This window comes from Lissotriton vulgaris, chromosome 4_1 (assembly GCF_964263255.1).
Source record: "Lissotriton vulgaris chromosome 4_1, aLisVul1.2, whole genome shotgun sequence".
In the NCBI taxonomy this organism is placed as follows: domain Eukaryota; kingdom Metazoa; phylum Chordata; class Amphibia; order Caudata; family Salamandridae; genus Lissotriton; species Lissotriton vulgaris.
In genome coordinates, this window is record NC_141691.1 from 1,804,699,323 (window position 1) to 1,804,722,923 (window position 23,601).

The 23,601-nt window shown below is 46.8% G+C and overlaps 1 protein-coding gene across 1 annotated transcript in view; it reads left to right on the forward strand.

The window, feature by feature from the left end:
* The window catches only part of LOC147724582 (fibrocystin-L-like), a 2,246,326-nt gene that overhangs the window by 932,013 nt on the left and 1,290,712 nt on the right, over positions 1 to 23,601 (forward strand). The window contains exon 35 of the mRNA XM_086918063.1: positions 3,086 to 3,278. Coding sequence (XP_086774189.1) covers positions 3,086 to 3,278 — 193 coding nt within the window. The remainder of the gene's footprint in view (positions 1 to 3,085; positions 3,279 to 23,601) is intronic.

Sequence of the window (23,601 nt, forward strand, 5' to 3'; positions counted from 1 at the left end):
CTCAGAGTATGGACAGGACATGTGGTGCTGCACTTCAGTCTGGAATGAAGTAATTATTATTTAATTTTTAGCACATGCAGAAATCATTTTAAAGATTTGCCTGCTTTTGACATCTTAAATTATGAAGAATTCATTCCTCAAGGCAATATGCAGTGTGAAAAAGGATAGCATGCCTGCTGGAACTTAATGCTTGCCATGCACAAAAACAGCATTTTTAAAACTTTTCACTGCAAAGCAACAGATGGAGATTCGTATTCGCCTTACCACATTACCATTCACTTTATCACAGAGCAAAGTCAAAATACTAAGGTTATCACTACAAGTTTGTAAATACCATTACTACAAGGTGAGGTACTCACCACACTTTGTAAATACCTCCTAGTCTGTGTTTTACAAGAAAAATGAGACATAAGTCATGGAATTGTTTTTAAACTGAAAATTACACGTTTTGCTTTTTTTCTTGGAATATTCCCCAACAAATTTAATCTCCCTTGACCTGCCAGAATTTGTCAGGGGAAAGCTGCAAAAGTGTCATAACTATCACACATAGGCCCTGATACAGAGTTGTCAGAATGAAGGTGCTATTTATACCAACTGATTCATGATTATACTGTGTAGTTTGTAATTTAGCAGGTAGGATAAATAACACCTCTATTAGGTTTTTGGGGAAAAGCAAACAGAATTTGATGTTTACTTCACCAAAATCTGCATGATATATAAAATACTTTCCCCTATTACACACCCATTGTGCTAACTTTGTGCATTTCAAATGCCATCACATCTCTCTTCCTTTCTTGCATCTTTGGACCTGATTTGGGTGTCGGTCGGAAAGCCAAATGACATCTAAGGATTAAACTCAGACCGCCGTTTTATAAAGATGCCGATCGGAGTTTAAACCTGCCAGTCAGAAAGGCCTCATAATCCCAAACAGACAGCGTTTCTGACGATGGGATGTTGATGTTATTTTCTGACCGAAGTTCCATGTCGGCCTTTCCGACATGGAACTGCAGTTGGTTAGTGTCTTTGGGGGGCCCTAGTAGGGCCCCTTACCCTGGCCTACTGGTTGTGGCCCTGTGGGGCACCTATGGTGCCCCCCTTCACATCCCTACATCATGTGTCAGGCACCATGAGGTGCCCGCCACACTGTGCAGGGATGTGCAAAAACGTTATTTTTTCAATGGGGGCTTGTGCTGCTGGCGGTTTCTGCCCACTGTATAAGCTCCCATTTAAAAATGGAAGTTGGCGACTGCACCATGTGCAGTTACATCCTAATTTGGTGTGCGTAACCACCGACCTATGGACGGGCAGTTCCCTTAATGAAACAGTGTTTGTCCAGATGCCATCATAATGAGGGCCTTTGTGTATATCCTTCTTTTTATGTCAAGAATATCATTATTCTACCCTTTCATCTTTTCATTCCTCTTTCTCTGCATGCTCCTCTTTCTGTTCTTCACTATACCATTATTCCCCTTTCTTTATGCCTCTGCCTTAATGCTCCCTCATTCAAATGGCCTCATTTTCTTTATCCATCAATTTATTTCCTTGTATCTTTTTCTCCCTTTTTATGCACCTTCGTTTATTTTTTTACACTTTTTTTATAAATCAACCTTGTTTCCCTCCCCCTTTCTCACTCCACTCCATCATCTACTCTCGCCATTCATTACACTTTTACACCTCATGCTTCCATTCTTCCTGTCACTTTACTCTAACTTAATATTCTATGTATTCATCCTCCTTGAAATGCATTTCACACACATTCTCTATTTTGAAGCATTTTTTTTGCCATCTGATTTTTCTCTCTTTCTTCCTCTTGCTCATCCTTTTTGTTCATATCCTTCCTTCTATCCCTTTCTATGTGTATCTCCTTCCTTTTCTTGACACAAGCACATGACAGTAGAGCTTATTTACTTGTGTGAAGAAGGATGAAGCTGAAGACCAAGGAGAAATTGAGAGTAATAAAAATACTGGAAAGGGTAACCTCAACAACCCACCTGTGTTGAGTCAAAATAGTGGTGGAAAAAGGCAAGGTGAAGGACAGTACATAAGCAGTGGACATCAAAAAGTGACACTGGATAGGGTTGTGCATTCCCCACCTGACACATGTTTCTATTAAGCACAATGCACTATCTCTATGAGTTTAGACTAGCCCTTACAGCTCTTAGTAATGTTCTCAGAAGCAATGGCATCGCCATTTATGTAATGTGTCTTGTGGTTATTTTCTGAGGTCTCATCATCATGTTGAATGTCTTGTGGTGTCATTGTTATGGAAATTAGAATGAAATCTGCTAAATCCTGACTCTTTTGGACAAAGAGTTTTTTTCAAAAATCCTATATACTCATAGTGATCTGCCTCATAGTGCTCCATTGTGTGCTATATCGAGACAGTCCTAGGTGAGAGCCAGAAAAAAGGCGTGGGTTAAATGGCATGGATGAGACCTTTCAAATTTTATATAGGTTACTGTGTATCATTTGTTGTCTTTCTTTCACCATTTCAGATGTTTTAATGTATAATTCAATGGACAGGTGTTATCTGAAAATAGAGCAGAAATTGTTTGAAACAAGAGCCGCGAAAATCCCTAAGATATCCCTGCTTCACAGAGGTGCACACAAGAAGAAATGTGTTCATTTCTTATGATAAAAAAAAACTTTGAGTGTATGCTGCAGTACACATCTAATGATAGGGAATCATCTGAGTTTGTCAACCCATGGTGATGTGTACAGGAAGTCTATGCTTCCAGATCTAATCCTATGCTAGAAAGAGCACACTGATCACTGCACCGTGGTGGGGGGCTGTGCATTATGGCAGAATTGTTAAAAACCATTTTAGGGAATGACAGCAACAGGCTAATCATAGCAGATAAGACTTCCCTCCGAATCTACAATGTTGTGAAAAGCAGCACAGACAATTTGATTGCTGTACATCATTGCGTAATAAATTAGTAAATCTGAGCTTAAGTTTTAAGTTAGATAAAAATATTCTAATATTTTAGAAAGATATGTTAACACATTGAAAAATATATGTATAACTTTACAATGTTGAAAAATTGCCATTAGGTAAATAAAATAACACATGTTTCTGATTTAGGAAACAGATATCTAACATTATATGGCTCCAACTTTGGAAATGCACTGGCCGACACTAGAGTATACATAGGTGCGGGTCTGTGTCCAGTACTTGCAGTGAATTCCACAAATGTTGTCTGCCTGTTGCCCAGTCTGCCACCCGGTATATACCCTGTCCTGCTGCAAGTTGGAAATGTGGGTTTTGCTTCATTTAGGTAAGATTTTTGATTGTCTTTTAGTATTGCTGACAAAAAAATGTCTTGCCTATGTAGTGGTTTTTATTTAGCTTTTTTGGAATGTATGCAACTTTCTGTCTTAACCAACTGGTGATTACTAGTAGTATCAAGATTGTGTTTATTGTATTTATTGTTTGCGTACTTGTAGTTAAGAAGTATCTTCGTGCACTGTGCATCTAAGAGAAAAGCATACTAAATTACATACATTTTATGCATGATATAGCAACTAATTTATAAATGTGAGTCCCAAATATTTTTAGGAATTACTGGTCTGCACAGATACATGAATTTCCTAGAGTACTTGCCTGTACCATAAATGTCTGTGAGACCCAAACGCATTACCACATCCACTAGAAAATTGTTAAGGGATAAATTGAATATCAACAATTTACCACATGCTCAAGATAGATACAAACGTCCTTATATAAGCAGATGTCAATGAAAATTCGAACAACTTTTCCAAATTATAAATTTTCCAGACTGCATATTCTGAATGAGCCTGATTTGAGGTACTGTTTGAATTTCAGCAGAGCAGCGCTTACTCTCTGGAGGAAGGTGGGGCAGAGTTTGCCTTGCCAGTCATTGTACAGTGCAGTATTTTCAATGAAGAGCAAGTTAATTTTGGAGACCATGTCATGCACTACTACTCCTCATTCACTGTTTTAAAAAAAAATACATAACACTCTGATAACTTTCTGCCATTGGCAAACTGGTGGTGGACCAACTCAGGTGATGAAATCAGAGTTCATTGGTTAGGATTTGGACTTTGAAAAATTCAAGTTAACAAATTATTTTCAAAGAATTTTAGTCCAGCAAACAAAATGTTGACACCTTAAAGGGAATTACACATTCAATTATATCAAATGCCACAGGGATATTAGAACAGTTTAACTTGAAAGGCCACCTGAGTCGAATAGGCAGAGAACACAGAACATACAGCATGCAAACTGTCATGCACTCACCTGGTCCTAACCCAACAATGACACTGGAGCCGATGCTGGACTTCCTATCCTTCCCAAGGTTGAGCCCGTTCAAGGAACAGAAACTCCAGAAACCAAGCACTCCCCTTGGGGGGAGGTTGGGAAGGTCAGTAAAAAAGTCCATGCTTGTGATTTGGCAAGAATGTGGTTCACTGGCAAGGTTTGTAAATATCAATTTACACAAATGAACTGGGGGTCTCAAAACAATGCCACCAAGTGCCAGAGAGGGATCAGAAGAAGAGAGACCTTGAGCAGAGCTTGGATTCCCATCAATTATCTTAGTGATCAGTATTATCATCTGGTCATCCTTCCAGTTGGACGATATGCCTCTTGACCATAGAGGCTATCTTGTGGGAAAAACTCTGAAATGGGTCAACAAAGGAGAGCCAGACCCTGCGAAAAAACAGATAGTACGTTTCTTCGATAGATAATCACAAAGAAATTCTCAAATAACTTCTGAGAAACCGTGCAGTGCATGAAATAGTGAGTGTCATATTTAAAACAGAGTTGTTAGGAGAGAAGAGAAATTTTATTAAAGAAGTCCCGTAACAATCTAAATAAAAACAGTGCAACAAGCAGTGTTAACAAATAACTGCTAGATATTAGGTCGACATGTTTCAGCCATGCGGGTAAGAAAATGAACCCAGGCTTTTTTCAGGACCTATTTCTGATAGATACATCTGCCGTGTGGATTCCTCACCTTGTGAATATCCCCCTTGCGTCAGCAACATTCGGAAATTCTTTTGTAGCCTCGCGCCGACGTGGACTCCGACGTCATAGAGACACGACATCGCTCGCGACTCCGCTGACGTCACCGACGCCTACAATAGGCCCACGCCAGCGTGATGACATCAGTTCCCTTTTTTCCGCTAACGGTTTCGGGTTACTCTGTAGCTTCTAGTATCTTTAATACTTTGTTTCCTCGATTCTCCATTCTCTGACCTTTTTTGCTCAGTTGTCATGTCGACAAAGTAGACAGGGTTTAAGCCTTGTAGAGAACGTGGGAAGATGATGTCCGTTACGGACCCTCACCAAGACTGCATATGGTGTTTGAGTTCGGAACACGACGTTGAAGGGTGTTCATCGTGCCAGAAGATGAATCCGAAGGCTCTTCGAGAGAGGGAATCAAAGCTTCTTGTGGCCAGGCTTAAGACGAGTAAGGTTAGAAAATCTTCAAAACACTCGAGGAGATCGAAGTCGAGATCCAGGTCGAGGTCTCGTGAGGTGTCGGCCTCAAAGTCTTCATCTGATCACGCTTCCGGTTCTCGAAAAAAGCATAAGAAAAGGAGGCATGAATCCCATCATCATTCAGGGCATAAGTCTGGTTCAAGATCGAAATCTCCTAGGAGGAGGAAGTCGAAAGTGATTCCTCTGCAAGTGTCGGATCAAGAAGGTGAGGCTTCGCCTTCGGAGTCAGTGGTCCATTCTCCGACTCCGGTTCCGGATCCGACTCTGGCTCCGTCTCCGGCTCGGTCTCCGGCTCCGGTTGACGCCGATGGTGTTCCTGTTGAGGGAGAGTCTTCGAATCCTGTTGAGGAAACAGATTCAAACCTACCTCGAGGTCATCCTGAGCATCCACCATTCCCGACGCCAGGTCAGGACCCTTCTGCGTTTTTAAACGCGATGTATGGTGTTTTCTCGAGATCATGGTTCCCCTCTGGTGCGCCTTCGGGTCCCATGGGTCCTATGGCCTTTAATTTGGGTGTTCCTCACTCATATGCTCTGGCACCATTCATACCGTATATGCCAACCCCGACTCCGCTGTGGCAGTACCAAGCTCCACCAGGGTCGACGCCGGTATCGATGCCGGCCCGCCCGAAGTCGATGACTCCGGCTCCGACTTCACCGGCTCCAAGCAAGTCTATGGAACCTCCTTCCAAGCCCTCGGATTCGGTTCCGAAGTCGGCTCCGGCGCCGTCGCATTCGGCATTGGATTCGGCTGCACTTCGAGTTAAATTCAGGTCTCGAAGAGAAGCTCAACGTCTGCTTGATGAACAGAGGATTGATGAGTCTTCTTCTGACATGGAGGAAGGTGAGCTGGATGGGGGTAGTTTTGATGACCTGGCAGAGGCAAGTGGTCTCGAATTTTCCCCGGAATGGTCTTTGCCTTCGGGATCTGATGCACCCTCCAGAGATGTTCAACCGTATCATGTAGTCATGAAGAAGGCAGCTGGACTTTTGGGTTTGTCTTTGCCTACTGTCGAATTTAAGTCTAATTTACTGACTGAGGTTCTTCATTCTCCAAATTCGGTAGTGAAGCCTTTACTACCATTTAATGATGCCTTAAAGGGATCCCATTATGGAGGTATGGAAAAAGCCTTTTTCTGCTCCTACAGTTTCCAAAGGTGTGGCTAGGAGATATAGGGTGGCTCCTGAGGACCCTGCATTCTTGTCATCAAACCCGTCTCCTGAGAGTTTGGTGATTCAGGCCGCATGTTCAAAAAAGTCGGTTGGGGCTTTTCCGCAGGTGCCTGGCGACAAAGAGGCCAAGAAACAGGACCAAATTGCAAAAAAGCTTTTTCTTCGGCTAGTATGGCACTGAAATCTTGTAATGCCACTTGCCTTATGGGAAGATATATTCATGCTCTTATGGACTCTATGCGTTCATTAATCCCTAAGGTTCCTGAGGATAGCAGGAAAGACTTTGAGGAAGCCTTGTCTGACTCTCAAGCGGCTGCCCGTCAAGTCATCCAAAGCGGGCTTGATACTACGGATTCAGTGGCAAGGATCATGGGCACAGCGGTTGCCACGAGGCGTTCAGTCTGGTTGAAGTCATCTGATTTTTCAGCTGATGTGCAGTCTGCTTTATTGGATTTGCCTTTCGATGGTGAGGGGCTCTTTGGAAGGAAAGCAGATGCGGCCTTGGAGAGATTCAAGGACAGCAGAGTAACGGCTAGATCTCTTGGCCTTCAGATCAGAGGTTCTACGGCCAGGAAATTTAGAGGGTTTGCCTGCTCTTCCTTTCGTTCATTTAGACAAGGTCAGCAGCAGCAACAACAGCAGCAGCAGCAGAATACCTTGTATAGATCATTCAGGGGAAAGCAGAGAGCAGGTCCTCGAGGGTGTCAGCCCAATTCCTCCTCCACCTCCTCCAACCCCCCAGCCACAGAAAAGCAGCCCTAGATCCACCATTCAGGATCATGTAGGCCCAGTGGGGGGCCGGCTTACCCACTTTCTACGAGATTGGGAATCGGTTACATCAGATCTTTGGGTTGTCAATCTCGTAGAAAATGGGTATGCTCTTCCCTTTCGGGAATTCCCTCCCAATTACCCTCCTTGCCAAGGGTATTGCTCAGAAGAACATCTGTTTCTCCTTCAGGAGGAAGTCCAAACTCTATTGAGGAAAGGTGCGATAGAGGTGGTCCCAGAGCGGGAAAGGGGTCAGGGATGCTACTCCCGGTATTTCCTGATTCCCAAGAAGGATGGCAGGCTTCGTCCAATCCTGGATCTCAGGATCTTGAATTTTTATCTGAAGCAGGAGAAATTCAAGATGCTCACCCTTGCTCAGGTTCCTCAGGCTCTGCTGGAAGAAGACTGGATGGTGTCGCTTGACTTTCAGGATGCGTATTTCCACATCCCCATCCTGAAGTCGCACAGGAAGTATCTCCGTTTTACGGTGGGATCGCAGCACTATCAGTTTGCGGTCCTTCCGTTTGGACTTACTACTGCGCCTCGAGTCTTCACCAAGGTGATGGCAGTGGTGGCGGCGCATCTCAGAAGATCGGGGATTCCTGTATTCCCCTAACTGGACGACTGGCTGATCAAAGCGGAGTCGTCGGAGATTGTGCTTCATCATCTGCAGGAGATAATCCAGTTGTTGTACAGGTTGGGTTTTTAGATAAATGTACCCAAATCTCACTTGGTGCCCTCCCAGCGCAACCTGTTCATTGGTGCTGTACTGGACACAACTGCATGTCGTGCATTCCCTCCACCTCAAAGGATTCACGACATGCAGGAAATGATCCCTTTATTTTACAATGGAGCGGTTGTTCCGGTCCTGAAGGTCTTTGGCCTGCTCGGTCTGATGGCTTCTTGCATTCTCCTGGTCAACCATGCACGCTGGCACATGAGGGCACTCCAGTGGTGCCTCCGCAGGCAGTGGTTTCAGCACAACGGAGATCTCAGGGAGTCAGTGAAGATCTCCAGAGAAACTGCAGCGGATCTGTCTTGGTGGGGCGTGGAAGGCAACCTGTCTCAGGGGAAGCCCTTTCATCTGCCTCCTCCGGTGGCCACGGTGATAACGGATGCGTCCACTCTAGGGTGGGGTGCTCATCTGGGGGATCTGGAGGTCAAGGGTCTTTGGTCTCCAGAGGAAAGGTTGTTTCACATCAACCTTCTAGAATTGCGGGCGATTCGTTTAGTGCTCAAGGCCTTCCTCCCTTCCCTTCGTGGTCAGTCGGTTCAAGTCCTGACAGACAACACGGCCGCGATGTGGTACATCAACAAACAGGGAGGAGTGGGATCGCAGTGTCTCTGCAGAGAGGCACTGCGTCTCTGGTCCTGGGTTCAGGACCATCAGATTTGTCTGATGGCAAATTATCTGGCCGGGGTTCTGAACGTTCGAGCAGATGGTCTCAGTCGGCAGATCTCTGCCGATCACGAGTGGAGGCTTCACCCGGAGGTGGTTCACAACATCTTTCAGGTGTGGGGGACTCCTCGGGTGGACCTGTTTGCCACTTGCGAGAATGCTCACTGCCCTCATTCTGCAGTCTCCTGTATCCAATGCAAGGAGCCTTGGGGGACGCGTTTCAGTTGAGTTGGGGAAATCAACTCCTTTACGCGTTTCCTCCCATACCCTTGAGTCCTCGGGTTCTGAGGAAGATTCGCCAAGACCGGGCCCAAGTTATATTGGTCGCCCCGGATTGGCCAAGAAGGGTGTGGTACTCAGATCTTCTCCACCTCTCCTCTCACCGGCTGCTTCGTCTCCCTCTCAGGGCAGACCTCCTCTCTCAGATGGAGGGGCAGGTTCTACACCCCCACCGCCAGACATTACACCTTCATGCCTGGAGATTGAGCGGGGCAACCTGAATTCCTTTTCCCTCCCGCCTGACGTTTTGGATGTCATCTTATCCGCCAGGCGCGACTCCACTAAGTCCATCTATTCTTATAGATGGTCGAAATTTGTCGAGTGGTGTAGGGAGAAGTCTATTGACCCTGTGAGAGCCCATTTGTCTGATGTTCTCCAATTTGCCCTTTCTCTGGTGCAACAGGGGCTTGCTGTTGCTACTGTGAAGGGCTACCTTTCGGCGCTGTCGGCATTTCTCTGCTTGCCTGACCAGCCGTCTCTTTTTAAATCTCCCGTGGTTTTGAGATTTTTGAAAGGCCTCACAAATAAGTTCCCTCCTTCACCTTTTATTGTGCCTCAGTGGGACTTAAATCTTGTTTTGTCCTTTTTGATGGGTGCTCCATTTGAGCCTCTTCACAAATGTCCCATGAGGCTTCTTACTTTTAAAACAGTCTTCCTCGTTGCAATAACCTCGGCAAGGACGGTAAGTGAGCTTCAAGCTCTGAGTTCTAAGCCCCCATTCCTGACCATTCATGCTGATCGAATGGTTCTCAGGACCAGGGCTGCTTTTCTGCCTAAGGTGGTGACTCCCTTCCATTTGGGTCAGTCCATTACCCTACCTTCCTTTTATCCTCCCCCTCACCCTTCTAAGGAGGAAGAGAGACTGCACCGTCTGGACCCTAAGAGGGCGGTTTCCTTTTACTTGGACAGATCCAAGGATTTTCGTTTGGAGGACCAGCTCTTCGTTGGGTTTGCTGGTTGCAAGAAGGGAAAGGCGGTCCATAAAAGAACCCTATCAAGATGGATCGTTCTCTGCATTAAGATCTGCTACTCTTTGGCCGGTAAGGAGCCACCAGAGGGTATAAGGGCTCATTCTACAAGAGCTAAGTCTTCGACCTCAGCGTTGGCTAGAGGTGTACCTGTTGAGGATATTTGTAGAGCGGCAACTTGGTCTTCCCTCCACACTTTCGCGAAGCATTACTGCTTGGATTCCGAGGTGAGGAGGGACGGTCACTTTGCTCGCTCTGTCCTTCAGGATTTTCTGGTTTAGAACAGTGGACTCCCTCCTCCAGGAGTGGGGACTGCTGTGGGACTCTATTCACAAGGTGAGGAATCCACACGGCAGATGTATCTATCAGAAGAACAAGTTACTTACCTTCGGTAACGCTTTTTCTGGTAGATACAATATCTGCCTGTGGATTCCTCACTGACCCACCCGCCTCCCCGTTGTCCACTCTTCTATGCCAGAGTTATTGTACTGTAATGTATAATTCTTTTGATGTCAAGGAAATGTTTCAATTGCTTTCCTGCCTTTGCTTTGCACTGTGTGTTTTGCCTTGACTGTTGTGTACTGTGTATACTTTGTATATATCTACTGTCATTGGTCCGTCCGTGTGCCTCGATGGCACGGAAAAAAGGGCGGAACTGATGTCATCACGCCGGCGTGGGCCTATTGTAGGCGTCGGTGACGTCAGCGGAGTCGCGAGCGATGTCGTGTCTCTATGACGTCCGAGTCCACGTCGGCGCGAGGCTACAAAAGAATTTCCGAATGTTGCTGACGCAAGGGGGATATTCACAAGGTGAGGAATCCACAGGCAGATATTGTATCTACCAGAAAAAGCGTTACCGAAGGTAAGTAACTTGTTCGTTAGTAAAGTTTTGCTACTGCATTGCCACACCAACAGAGAAATCTATAAGGTGTTCAAAGCAAAAGAAATTGAAATTGATTAATAAGAAGGTTGGAATCAATACAACCTATCCTTTTCAGATCCTCTGCTTCAAGGGATGCAGATGGCACCTTAACAAAGACACAATAATCACAACAATCAAACAAACAATACTCTGGTTAATCCACTCTCTCAAACAACCAACCAATGTTTACTGTATTATAACAATAGACCCAGCCCGTTCTCTTTGAGTCTGGGTATTCGTATATATAATACTTTACTGCTCACCCGTCTTGATCGGGGACTGGACCTCACCCCACCTGGAACCTTACTCAGGAATATGAGGCCAGCTCTAAAGAAGAAAAAGAGGAATAAGGGTGATACTCTGGATGGTCCTAACAACAGTCAGTACCTAACTTCACAAACACCCTCATTACCCTTGTGTGCATAATATTGCATCTCTGTGCTTTAAAGTATATGCACAGCAGTTCTGCAGAAACATGTCTTCCCTTTAATGCAACCATAATAGAAATAAAAATGCAAAGGAAAGAAAAAACCCTATGGAAACTCTTCACAAGGTTTTATTGCTTAGACTGTCTTTGGGACGGTATCTTCGTTCTGAAATACAACCGTCTCTCAGGCTCCTGGATTACTGAGATCGTAACCTCCCTCTAATCTACAATGCCACATCATACGAACGTGTCAACTGAGCTATTCTTCCCAACCTCCCAGCTGTTTAGAGAGTCATTTAAACATAGCAGCAGCAACTTGCTGCTCCAGCAATGGGACAGAACAGCGAGCGGAGCTAGATTAGCGAGGACATTCCCTTACCTGTCCGTCGTTGCCTCCGGCGTCTTCTGAGTCGAGGGTAAAGACAGGAACAGGCAGCTCACTTTTAAACTCAGTCTGCAGTGTCTACACCTGTTTGCCACTATCCAATAAGGTTTGAAAATAGTCTGATGGGACAGAAAAAGATGGCTAGTTTTGAGAACATTTTGGGCAGGCCTGAACATAGTTACAACATTCTAGGACAATGTGGGCCAACAAACCCATTGCTAAGAGTTTGCTATGGTCTTTTCGATTCCTGATGACCATGCCACCAGGTTAAGGTTTACTGTCTTAATTTCTTTGTGGGGACATCTAAGGTGGTACCATGGTAAGGAGACTCATTGTATTATCTTTTCAGTCTTTAAGCATTTATTTCTTCTTGACTCATACTCTGCCTGACTTTGTCCAGTGAAATGTTCCTGGTCACAGAGCCCTACAATGTTATCCGAGTCTGCATTGTTCTCTGATGTCTGTCCCTAAGCGTTCTGATTTGTCTAATCCCATCTAGATAGTAGACGAGGCCTTAATCAGTTGTGTGCTCAGCTGATAGGTGATAATGAAATGAAATTCACTGAAAAATAATAAACACCTAACTTGCAGAGGGATCAAGGCTTTCAAAGACATGAGGAATAGGAGACTCTTATGATTAATTAATCAATCAGGGGGTTCTAAAGCCGCAAGGGTCTCAAGGCACTGGAGGGGGGTGGAGCAGCTTCCGTCAGTTGAAGAGCCAGGTCTGGAGGTTCTTCCTTAAGATGTGCAGAGTGGGGGCACATCTGATGTCAATCAGGAGCTTGTTCCATGTCTTAGCTGCAATGTGGGAGAAGGTTCTCCCACCCGTCTTACTCTGCCGATATGCGGGGTTTCTGCAAGGTCAGTGGATCGGAGGTTTCTCTTGGGAACGTGGAAGGAGATTCTTTCATTGAGATATTGATGTCCGGTGCTGTGGAGGCATTTGTAGGCATGGGTGAGGTATCTTGAGAGTTACTCTCTTTTTGACAGGGAGCCAGAGGAGGTTTTGCAGGAGTTGGGTGATATGTTCGTATCGAGGGATGCCCAGGACAAGTCTTGCTGCGGTTTTCTGTGTGGTTGGGAGTTTGAGGAACAGAGACTTGTTGATCCAGGCGTAGAGGGCGTTTCCATAGTCTAGCCTGCTGGTTATGAATGCGTGGGTGACAGTCTTTCATGATTCGGGGGGGGGGGGGACTAATTTGAAGGTCTTCCGAAGAAAACGGAGGGTGTTGAAACAGGTGGAGGTGATGGCATTAGTCTGTCAGGTCATGAAGAGGGAGGAGTCAACTATCATGCAGAGGTTCCGGGCATGGTCCGTGGGGGTGGGGGGCTGCCAAGGGCAGTGGACCACCCCCAAGCAGAGGGGGAGGGTTCGAGGATGAGGACCTCTATCTTCTCCGATTTGAGCTTCAGGCAGCTGCTGCTTATCTAAGATGCAACTTCCTTCCTTCCTTCCTTCCTTCCTGGAAGCTGAGTCTGGTGGCGATGGGGTCCTTGGTGAGGGAGAGGATGAGCTCAGTGTTATCGGCATAGGATACTATGCTGAGTCTGTGGTGAGGGGGCCATGTAGATGTTGAAGAGTGCAGGGCTGAGCGATGATCCTTGGGGTACTCCGCAGATGATCTCTGTGGGTTCGGAGAGAAAGGGTGGAAGTCTGATTCTTTGGGTTCTGCCGTGATGAGGGAGTGGAGCCAGTCGAAGGCAGTTCCCTCTATGCCAGCTTCCTGGAGTCTGGGTCAGGGCCGCAGTATGTCCTTAGTTGCTGAGTGTGTGGATGTCTTCTGTGGCGGCGCGTAGTGCAGTCTCAGTGCTGTGGTTGCTAAGGAATCCGGATTGTAAGGGGTCAATGAAGGAGTTCTCTTTGATGAATTTAGTTAGTTGGATGTTGATGGTCTTCTCAGTGATTTTCGCCGTGAAGGAGAGGAGGGAGATGGGTTGGTAGTTCTTGAGGTCCAGACTTATTGAGTAGGGGCTTGACTTCTACGTGTTTCCAGTCATCAGTGAATGTGCAGCTCTCAAATGTGGCGTTGATGATGCATCGTAGTTTTGGTGCAATGGCTGCAGCGGCTCTGTGGAAGATGTGCGGAGGGCAGGGGTCTATGGGGACACCTGAATGAATGCCTTTCATGGTTGATGCAGTGTCTTCAGTGGTGACTGGGGACCAGGAGCAGATGGTGGGCTGGCTGGTGTTCCTGGAGGAGGGAGTGGTTTCGGAGTCAGGCTTCTGTTTATTGAAGTTGTTGTAGAGCGTCTTGCTTTTCAGATGGAAGTATGCTCTTTGTAAAGATCCTGGGTGATGGTGATGTCCATGGTTTCACTGGGGGTTTGGTGAATTTCTTGATGATGCTGTAAAGTTTATTTAAGTTGCTGGAGTTGGCAAGGATCTTGTTTTGGATGAAGGTCCTTTTTTGGTTCGATGAGTTAGTGGTATTCTGTCATGGCGTTCTTGTAGGTGGTGCGGTCTTCCGAGGATTTGCTGTTTCTCTAATTCTTATTGAGGAGTCAGAAGGTTTGTCTGAATTCTTGGAGGTCAGCGGTGAACCATGTGGCCTTTCTGGGGCGCTGTCTGTTGGGATTACATACGGGTGCGAGGTTGTCTGCACAGTTGGTGATCCATCTGTGAAGTTCTTTTGCTGCGAGGTGTGTGTAGGTCAAGGTGGAGGGGGCATTATGGTTTAGGGTGGAGTTGAGCTGTGGTGGTCCGTCCGGGGGGATGTGTGGTGCGGCTGAAGTGGATTTTGTTACCTCCTGCAAAGATGGGGTTGAGGGTGTTTCCTGCCTTGTGGGTGGGGGTGGTGATCCAATGTTTCAGTCCGAGGTTGGCAAGCTTGTCCAGGATGCTGGCAGAGTTTGGGTCACTGAGGTTGTTGAGGTGGAAGTTGAGGTCTCCAATGAGTATGTAGTCCATGGAGGCGATAGTGGGGGGCGCAATGAGGTCGGTGATGATAGTGGTGAACGTAGTTCGGGGTGCGGGAGGTCTGTAGCCGAGGGTGCCTCGTAGGGTCATTCCGGTGCTGGTCTGGATCTGGAAATGGAGTGGCTTAGTAGTGGGCGGGATGTGGCTTGTGCTGGAGGTGGTGAGTCAGAGGGAGCTCTTGTGTGCGATGGCTAGTCCTCCTTCCGAGTGGCTGGGGCAGTCCTTTCTCTGGATCTTGCATCCGTCGGGGATGGCGACAGTGATGTCGGGGGCAGAGGTGGAGTAGGTCAATTTTTCTGTGAAAAATGTGACATCTGGTGAGAGGGTTTCAATGAGGTCCAAGATCTCAACAGCAGAAAGCGCACGTTGAGGAGGATGCTAACATCCGGCATGGGGGCAATGGCCATGGGGGTGCAGAGGGTGTTAAACATTTGGCAGCAGTGTTGGCAGAAGAACTGTCCATGGGGGAGTTTGAAATGGACAGCTGGCAGTTGTTATTCCTTCCGGGGTAGAGTGCGAGGAGGGCAGCTGAGTCGTAGCGGTGGGTGGTCAAAGATCGCAGTCGGGTCACGGAGAGGCACAGATGGGCTTGCCTTCGGCGTACCTTCAGTGTGCCAGCTGTGCACCCTCTGCATGCATCTGCTGTGCAGCCGCGCAGCTGCAGCCTTTAAATAGTGAAGGGGAGGGAAAAACAGCTGGGGGGTGGGAGCAGGAAACAGCACAGGAAGTGGCTACGGGGGCAGCAGCGGCAAAAGTAGAGGACAGAGACAAAGGGGCATAGGTACAAAAATAACCAGAATACAGATACAGGCACAATAAAGAAAAGACAGGTACAGGCACAATAAAAGGACAGCCAACTCGAACACCTACCAGGAGAGGTTTATGGGGACCAGCAGGCAGCACAACAGTGGAGCTGCTGGGGGAGAGAGCAGGTCTCTGACCCAGAGGTCAGAGGTTTTGCTCAGTGTATATTGAGACAATATGCTGTCGCCATTCTTGAAAGCATAGTGTAGTTGCATTAACTCTCTTTCAGCAATTGTGTAATTCTGTTCCGCTGGCAATATCTTTTTGGAAAAAAGGCAACTGGGTGCGTATGTTCTGCTGTGCTGTTGCATTGTGATAAAATCCCACGCATCGAGGGGAGAGGAGTTGGCCTAATTGCTAGGGCGTTCGACCTCAAATCTGGAGAACTGGGTTTGAGTCTCGACAATGACATTAAACATCCTGTGATTCTGGGCAAATCACTTAATCTCCCTGTGCCTAACAAAAATGAATGTGTCCTCATGTAATGCAACTAAATTAAATAAAAATTAAAAAAATAGACACCTGGGAGGCAACTGCCTCCACAAAGTAAAACTGCATGGGGTCTGGATGTCCTAGTACTCGGGCTGTTGTAAATTGTTTCCTTAAGTAAGTTAAAGGCATCATTGGCCTCCGGTGAGCACTCAAAACATATATTCTTTGTTAAGAGTCCAGTGATGGGGCTTACATTGTCAGAAAAAAAGGGTGATAAAATGTTGGTAAAATTTTGAACAACCCAGGAAGCTCTGTAATTCCTTTACCATGGTCGGTGCTGGCCAATCTAAGATTGCCTGGACCATTTTTCCAACCATGGTCACATCCTCTGGAACATGCATTTATCCAGCTTGACAAAGAGGGCACGTTCTCTGAGTCATTGCAAAACTGTCCTAACATGTTCTCTGTGTTCAGTCATGTTTTGTGAATAGATCAGGATGTTGTTGATGTTTACAACAACGCAAATATCCAGCAAATCTTGCAAAACCTCATTGATGAAGTACTGGAAGGCCCCCGGGGCATTACACAACCCAAATGGCATAACTGTGTATTCAAAAAGTCTGAACATAGTTTGAAAGATGGTCTTCCATTCGTCACCCTCTTTTACATGAACGAGGTGGTATGCCTCTGTCTTCTCCGAGTTGTGCTTAAGGCAGCTGCTGCTCATCCAGGACGCAACGTTCTTCATTCCTTCCTGGAAGTTGAGTCTGGTGGTGGTGGAGTCTTTGACGAGGGAGAGGATGAGTTGGGTGTCATCGGCGTAGGATACTATGCTGAGTCTGTGCTGTCTGATGATTGCAGCAAGGGGGGCCATGTAGATATTGAAGAGCGTGGGGCTGAGTGATGATCCTTGTGGTACTCGGCAGTTGATTTCTGTGAGTTCGGAGAGGAAGGGAGGTAGTCTGATTCTTTGGGTTCTTCCGGTGAGGAATGAGCGGATCCAGTCAAGGGCTGGTCCTTGTATGCCTGTGTCGTGGAGTCTGGTGGAGAGTGTGCGGTGGGAGACAGTGTTGAATGCTGCCAAGAGGTCCAACAGGATCAGGGCTGCAGTGTGTCCTTGGTCGAGGAGGGCACAGATGACGTCTGTGGCAGCGAGTAGGGCTGTCTCCATGCTGTGGTTGCTCCAGATTTCGGAATGGGAGGGGTCGAGATGGAGTGTTCTTTGGTGAATTTGGTTAGTTGTGCATTGGCGGTCTTCTCTGTGACTTTGGCCGCGAATGAGAGGAGGGAGCTGGGCCGGTATATCCTGAGGTCCATGGGGTCTGCTGAGGGCTTCCAGAGCAGTGGTCTGACTTCTGCACGTTTCCAGTCATCGGAAAAGATGCCGGTCTTGAGAGTGGCATTGATGGTGTGTCGTAGTTCAGTAGCGATGGTGGTGATGTCTCTGTGGAAGATGTGTGGTGGGCAGGGGTCCATGGGGAACCCTGAGTGGATGGTTTTCATGGTTGAGATGATGTCTTTGGTGACAACTGGGGTCCAGGAGTTGATGGTGGGCTGGCTGGCGTAGCTGGAGAGGGTAGTGGTTTCCGGGTCAGGTGTCTGATTTTTGAAGTCGTCATTGCAGCTCTTGATTTTCTGATGGAAGTAGGAGTCAAGCTTGTTGCAGAGGTCCTTGGAGAGGGTGATCCCCTTGGTTTCCCTGGGAGGGTGGTTGGTGAATTCCTTGATGATGCTGAAGAGTTCCTTGGAGCTTCTGGAATTAGTGAGGATCTTATTTTGCATGAAGGTCCTTTTTGTGTTGCTGATGCCTTGGTGGTATTCCGTCATGGTGTGGCGTTCTAATCTAGGATCCTGATCGATACTGTGACCGTATGCCCCTATTCGGCTATAAATCCATTTATTCCCTATATTGGCATAACCGTTCAAGTGCAATATTCAGAAACTCATCTCTGGCCTCACACGAACAGAGCCACATTCCAGAATAGCTTTCTCTGCCACTTCCTTTGCAACCAATTAGTGCAATGACAGAGCAGAAGTTACTATCTGAGATTCCTAGATTAACACTCGAGTTCTTTCAGGTATAAATATTACCAACGTTGCCTTAAGCAAACGCTAGCTGCCTCAATGCCATCGCTGCTATCTTCGCTGCTGCTGAAGAAGCTGTCATGCTGATGATACCATAGCTGCTATCGCTACTGCTATCGCTGCTAACTAGCGAACGATGGTGTGGTGAACTTAGGAGCTGAACAGCCGTCCCTCTGCAAGAGCCCAGCAGATGCAATCTGCCCACGGACGCTGCCCCTCCTCCTCCTCCTCCTCGGCGCGCTGAGAAGAGACGCTGTCTTTCTCCTGCAGAGAAATCCAGCTCCGGCGTTTCTGGTCTACCCTTGCGGGTGACTGGGATATTGAGCCCTGAGGGAGATACCAGACCTCCATCATTCTATTCCAGAGATATGGTGTTGACTAAACCCTTGAGAGAGAATTCTTGAAGCAAACCTTGGCAAAACCAACTTAAACTAAAGCTACTTACTTACTCCCCTCCCAAGTATTAGGCTTAGGTCAGGTACACTGGGGTAGGCGTAGTTAGAAGCACCAGTATTTTAGCCTAATGTATATATGAATGTATATATGTTTTATTCCTTTTAAACCATTGTATGGCTAAGAAACCATATCAATGCTTTTACAGTATTATTTCGCAATACTTATCTTACTGTACGTACTTTTTATAATAACAAGTCTTGCAAATGTGGCAATTCATTTCTTTTGTACGAGAAGAAAGACTGTTCAATAAATGTTACCTTTTATTGACAACGCCCGTCTCTCTATTCTCTACATATTGTGAAAGTAAACTGCACAACCACTGACTGCGTAAAATACCTGTCTATTGTTTCACACGACCCTAGAGATTGACTCTTGATCTGAGGAGCAAAGTTGTCATGTTGCACGGTTGTTGGAAAACTGAATCCCTTCTTGTCTGTGCCAGGGAAGCTGATCACTTCCTATTTCAGTCAAGAAAGTTTCCAGTGACCTCTGAGCTAGTTGGTAACAAACCCAGTTAAGTTTAGCATAGTCAGTAGAGGCCTGGAAGATCCGCACTTCTACGTCGATACTACTGTTTATGTTATTCCAATGCGCAGGGCCTATTGGGAAAATAGGAACTACACTACAATGGCATTCTTGTAGGTGGTGTGGTCTTCCAAAGTTTTGCTGTTTCTCCAGTTCTTCTCAAAGCTTCTGCAGGTCCGTCTGTACTCTTGAAAGTTGGAGGCGAACAGGTGGCCTTCCTGGGGCATGGTCTGTTGGGGTTGGGTAGTGGTGGGCGCTTGTCTGCGCAGTTGGAGGTCTTAGGCTTCAAGCTTGGCGTCGGTTTAAGTTTGTGGGGGCGTCGTTGTTGAGGGTGGAGTTGAGCTGTTCTTCAGTGACCTTGTTCCAGTTCCTTCGGGGAGAGCGCGGGCAGGTTTGGGCAGCGTGGGGTTGTTGACGTGGAAGTGTGCACAGAGGTGGTCTGTCCACGGGCGTTGAGTGGTGTCGCTGAAGTAGATGTTGTTGCCTCCGGCAAAGAGGGGTTGAGGGTGTGTCCAGGTTTGTGAGTAGGCGTGGTGATGAGCTGTTTCAATCCGATGTTGGCAGGTTGTCTAGGAGGGTGGAGGATGTGGGGTTGTTGGGGTTGTCGAGGTAGAAGGACAGGTCCCTGACAAGTATGTAGTCCATGGAGGCGATGGCATGGGGTGGTGAGGTAGGCGACAGCGGCGGCGAATGGAGCGCGGGGTCCAGAGGATAGTTGAGGGTGCCATGAAGGGTGGTTCTTGGGCTGGTCTGGGCCTGGAAGTAGAGGTGTTCCGTAGTGGTTGAGGAGTTGCTTGTGGTGGATGTGGAAATCTTAGGGAGCTCTTGTGGGGGAGGTCCTGATTACTACTATAGAAGGATTAGTGTGCACTAACCTGATGTCTAGCTTAGCCTAGTTCTTCAACTTGTCTGAAGTTCGAAGTGGTTCAGGGATTCACAAGGAACAGGAGAAGCTGTGCAGGACAGAGAGCTAAAGGAGGCATAGGGGCCTTGAGTCACCGGAACCACCGGTTCAATTTGGTCTGGAAGGAGACTGGAGCGCTTCTTGGTTCTGGCTGGATTCTTCAGGTGAGTGAGAGGGTGAAGCTTGTTCCACAGGAAGTGAGGCCAGACCAGGCCTTAGGATTGGTTGTGGTGTATATACCCTCTTGAAGGCTGCACGGATATAGCTAGATCACATGTGACACGTAGGATACATGGTCGTCTGTAAGGTTCTCAAACCCTTTAGGAAAACACATTAGTAAACTTGCTTTGACTTTATTGTATGGGTGAGTGCAACATAACAATCAGAACCAAATAACAAGAACTTGTATAATTTTCGCTCTACTCTGCTTAATGGAAACAACACTAAGACCTTAGTAGGGGAGCAAGTCTTGCCAATGGGTCACAGGATTCTGGGGGAAGGTTGGAGAGATTCAAGAGCAATTGATTTACGCAATTAAACAACACAGGGGTAATACAACATGAGCCCTACCTGCTAGGCCCACTGGACAGATTGCGCATGAGAGGCTAAAGACAGAAACTGAGAATCAGTAGGGACAAAATCCCATCTGATGGGTGACTCTTAAATTGTGGTCTGCAGATGCTTGACTGTCCATGGATGCCTATCCTAGAAGTATGCTTAGACCTAAATAATTAAAGCAGATCGATCAAGTTTATTTATTGAAAACGCAAAGGCTATAATTTAAAATGTTAAAATGTTCTGTAAATGTGAAGGAATTTGAAACTGAAAGCTACAAATTTGGTCGATATCCTTAGCTTCATTCTTTGGGTATAGGATGCCCAAAAAAGAGTGTGTATTAGTAGCAAACAGAAAAAAGTGTCAAGCTGGAACCTAGCATATCACTTAGGTGCACATGCATTAAAAATCTCTAAACGCGAATCATTTTAGCGTAAAAGAAGGAATCGCAATTAAAAAATAGCAAACTGAGATGCATGTACCTAATCGGAAAATACCGATTACATGATTGCGATTCGCTAACCCATGAACTAGCAAATTGCGATTTGGGTATTTGCGATTTGGGTATTTGCGAATTCGCAAAAGCAGGTTGCGTTAGAAGCAGGCTGATGACATCACAGGCAGGAAGCCATTCAGTCCATGCTTCATTCAGTGCCCTGAGGAGCTCAGAGGAGAAGGTAGAGTGCTGAAGTTGAGAAGAGACACATCACATCCACAACCCAGCTACAGTTCACATAGCCATGATGGACAAAAATGCTGCAGGGAACAGTGCCACACAAAGGAAGAGAAAGATGAAGTTCTCTGAGAGGGAACTCGCACACCTGATAGAGGGGGTTAGCAGCAGCAATGACAAACTGTTTGGAAAGTTGTCCCTGAAGGTGCCAGAGGCAGAGAAGCGCAAAATATGGCGGCGCATCAAGGAGAGAGTGAATGCTGTAGGAGTTACCCACCGCAGCATAGAAGACCTGAAGAAAAGGTGGTACGACCTCAGGAAGCGTGCCAAGGAGCGCATAGCTGAAAGGGTGAAGGAAGCAAGTGGCACAGGAGGGAACTATCGACAGCACCCGCCAACACAGCCCTGGGCGACCTTGTTGAGGAGACGATCGAGCCTGAGGCAGTTGTGGGAGTCACCCAATCGGACACATCTGATGCAGCCAGTACACAATAAGGTAAGATGCATGCAAGCGCTAATACTATGCGTACGATATATCCATGCACATACCCCCAGGCAAATCACAGTGTCCATTCCGCATTTTCCCTCATACACATGAAGCATCATGGGAGTTGTAGTCATGTGAGCAAAGTGGCCATGGATAATCATCAATGCATAATAAAACGTAACAGCACTCCATGTCAGAAAGTTTGTTTAAATCATTGATTTATTACGTACGAAGTAGGCTATGTGATAAACAGATTTAGGAACAAACAAGACTAACACTGCACTGTTTCACACACAGATGCAGCTCAGGTGGACTCCGAAGACAGTGACCGGCTCATCATTTCTAAGACACCTGCAGAGACGGATGTAGAGACCCCTGTGGAGCCTGAATGTACTCCACCCCCACCACCAAAACGCAGGGCACATGTACCCGCACTGCAAGAAATGGAATCAGAGCCCACACCTGCACCCACAACAGTCCCCAGCCAGCCATGTGTCCCTTCACCAGCTCCAACACCAGCACAGGTCAGACTAGGACAACGGCGCAGGCCAGGACCCATATTGCGGCCGATGTTGAACAGGCTCCAAATGTATATGATGTTGTTGAATCGCAAATGCTACATGTGCAGCGCCTGCAGGGGAGACACATGGGCACAATCAACAGGCAGATCTCCAAGCTGGCCAAAAACATGAGCACTATGTCAGACTGTGTGCGTGACTTCACTACAGTTGTTGCGGAGGGAAATCGACAGACTAACTAGAGCCTACAGGAGCTCACCCATGCCGTTCTTGCAGGACAATGCTCTAAGCGTCGGAGGCATCGCCATAGTTTGCTACGTATGTCAGCTAATACTAGGGCCTTAACCAAGCTCAGCAATACCACTGCAGTATTGGCACAGCGCTCCGTGTCCTTGCAGATTGATCTAGGCCATTTCTTTGGGGACATTGCAAGGGCCTCAGGCCAAGTGACCAGTGCTGTGGAACACCTCCAGTCTGGGACTGTGATTGCCAGCAACTTTGAAGGGGAGTAGTGTGTCTGTCCCACTGACCACTAACATGAGGCGCAGTTCGCAGTTGGCAGTTCGCGCAGCTCAACATCCATAGGCACACATCACTCTGATGTTGCAAAGTCATGTGACAGGAGACTGGTGGTACGTGGCAAGAGGTTCTAGCAATGCACATACACCTCTTTGACCATGTTGGTGTGACCATGGTCCATTTCAACATTGTGATTGCCCTCCAGTGCTGTTAACTAGTTTATTTTGACTTTATCAACCTATGCAATCACCGTCACAATTTTCTGAACATAAATCTTTTGTCTGACATGTGCTCATGTTAATAAAACATTCACATACAACGAATCTTGTGATGGCTCATTCTTGCCTACCTCAGAAATGATGTTGTGTGATGTGTGCACGTCTCCTCTGACATTCGGCTGTGTTTGCCACATGTGCCTTCCGGTGTTGTGCATGTGGTTGGTCGTCACCATCATTGTCATTCTCGTTCATCTCGATTGGTATGCCTCTTCTTGTGGCAATGTTGTGCAGCATGGCATATACAGCCACAATTCTGCAGCAGGTTTCGGGGTTGTACTGTAATGCACCACCAGTCTTATGAAGGATCCTGAAGCGACTTTTTAGTATCCTTAATGTCCTTTCAACTACGTTCCTTGTGCTAATGTGTGCCACGTTGTAGCGTTGTTCCTGTGGTGTTGCTGTGTTAAGGTAAGGGGTCTGGATGTTTTCGCGCAAGGCGGATGCGCTGTCACCTACATGGTGGGAAGCAAAGGGTTAGCCACATTCATGCAATCACATTTGGTATAAGGATGTAACAAATAGGTATATGTATGTACCAAGTAGGTGTCCCTCTCCAAATTCACCGCTGAGCAGACGCCTGTGGATGCCACTGTGGCAGAATATATACGAGTCATGTGTGCTTCCAGGGAATTGTGCTACAATGTCCTTTATTATATG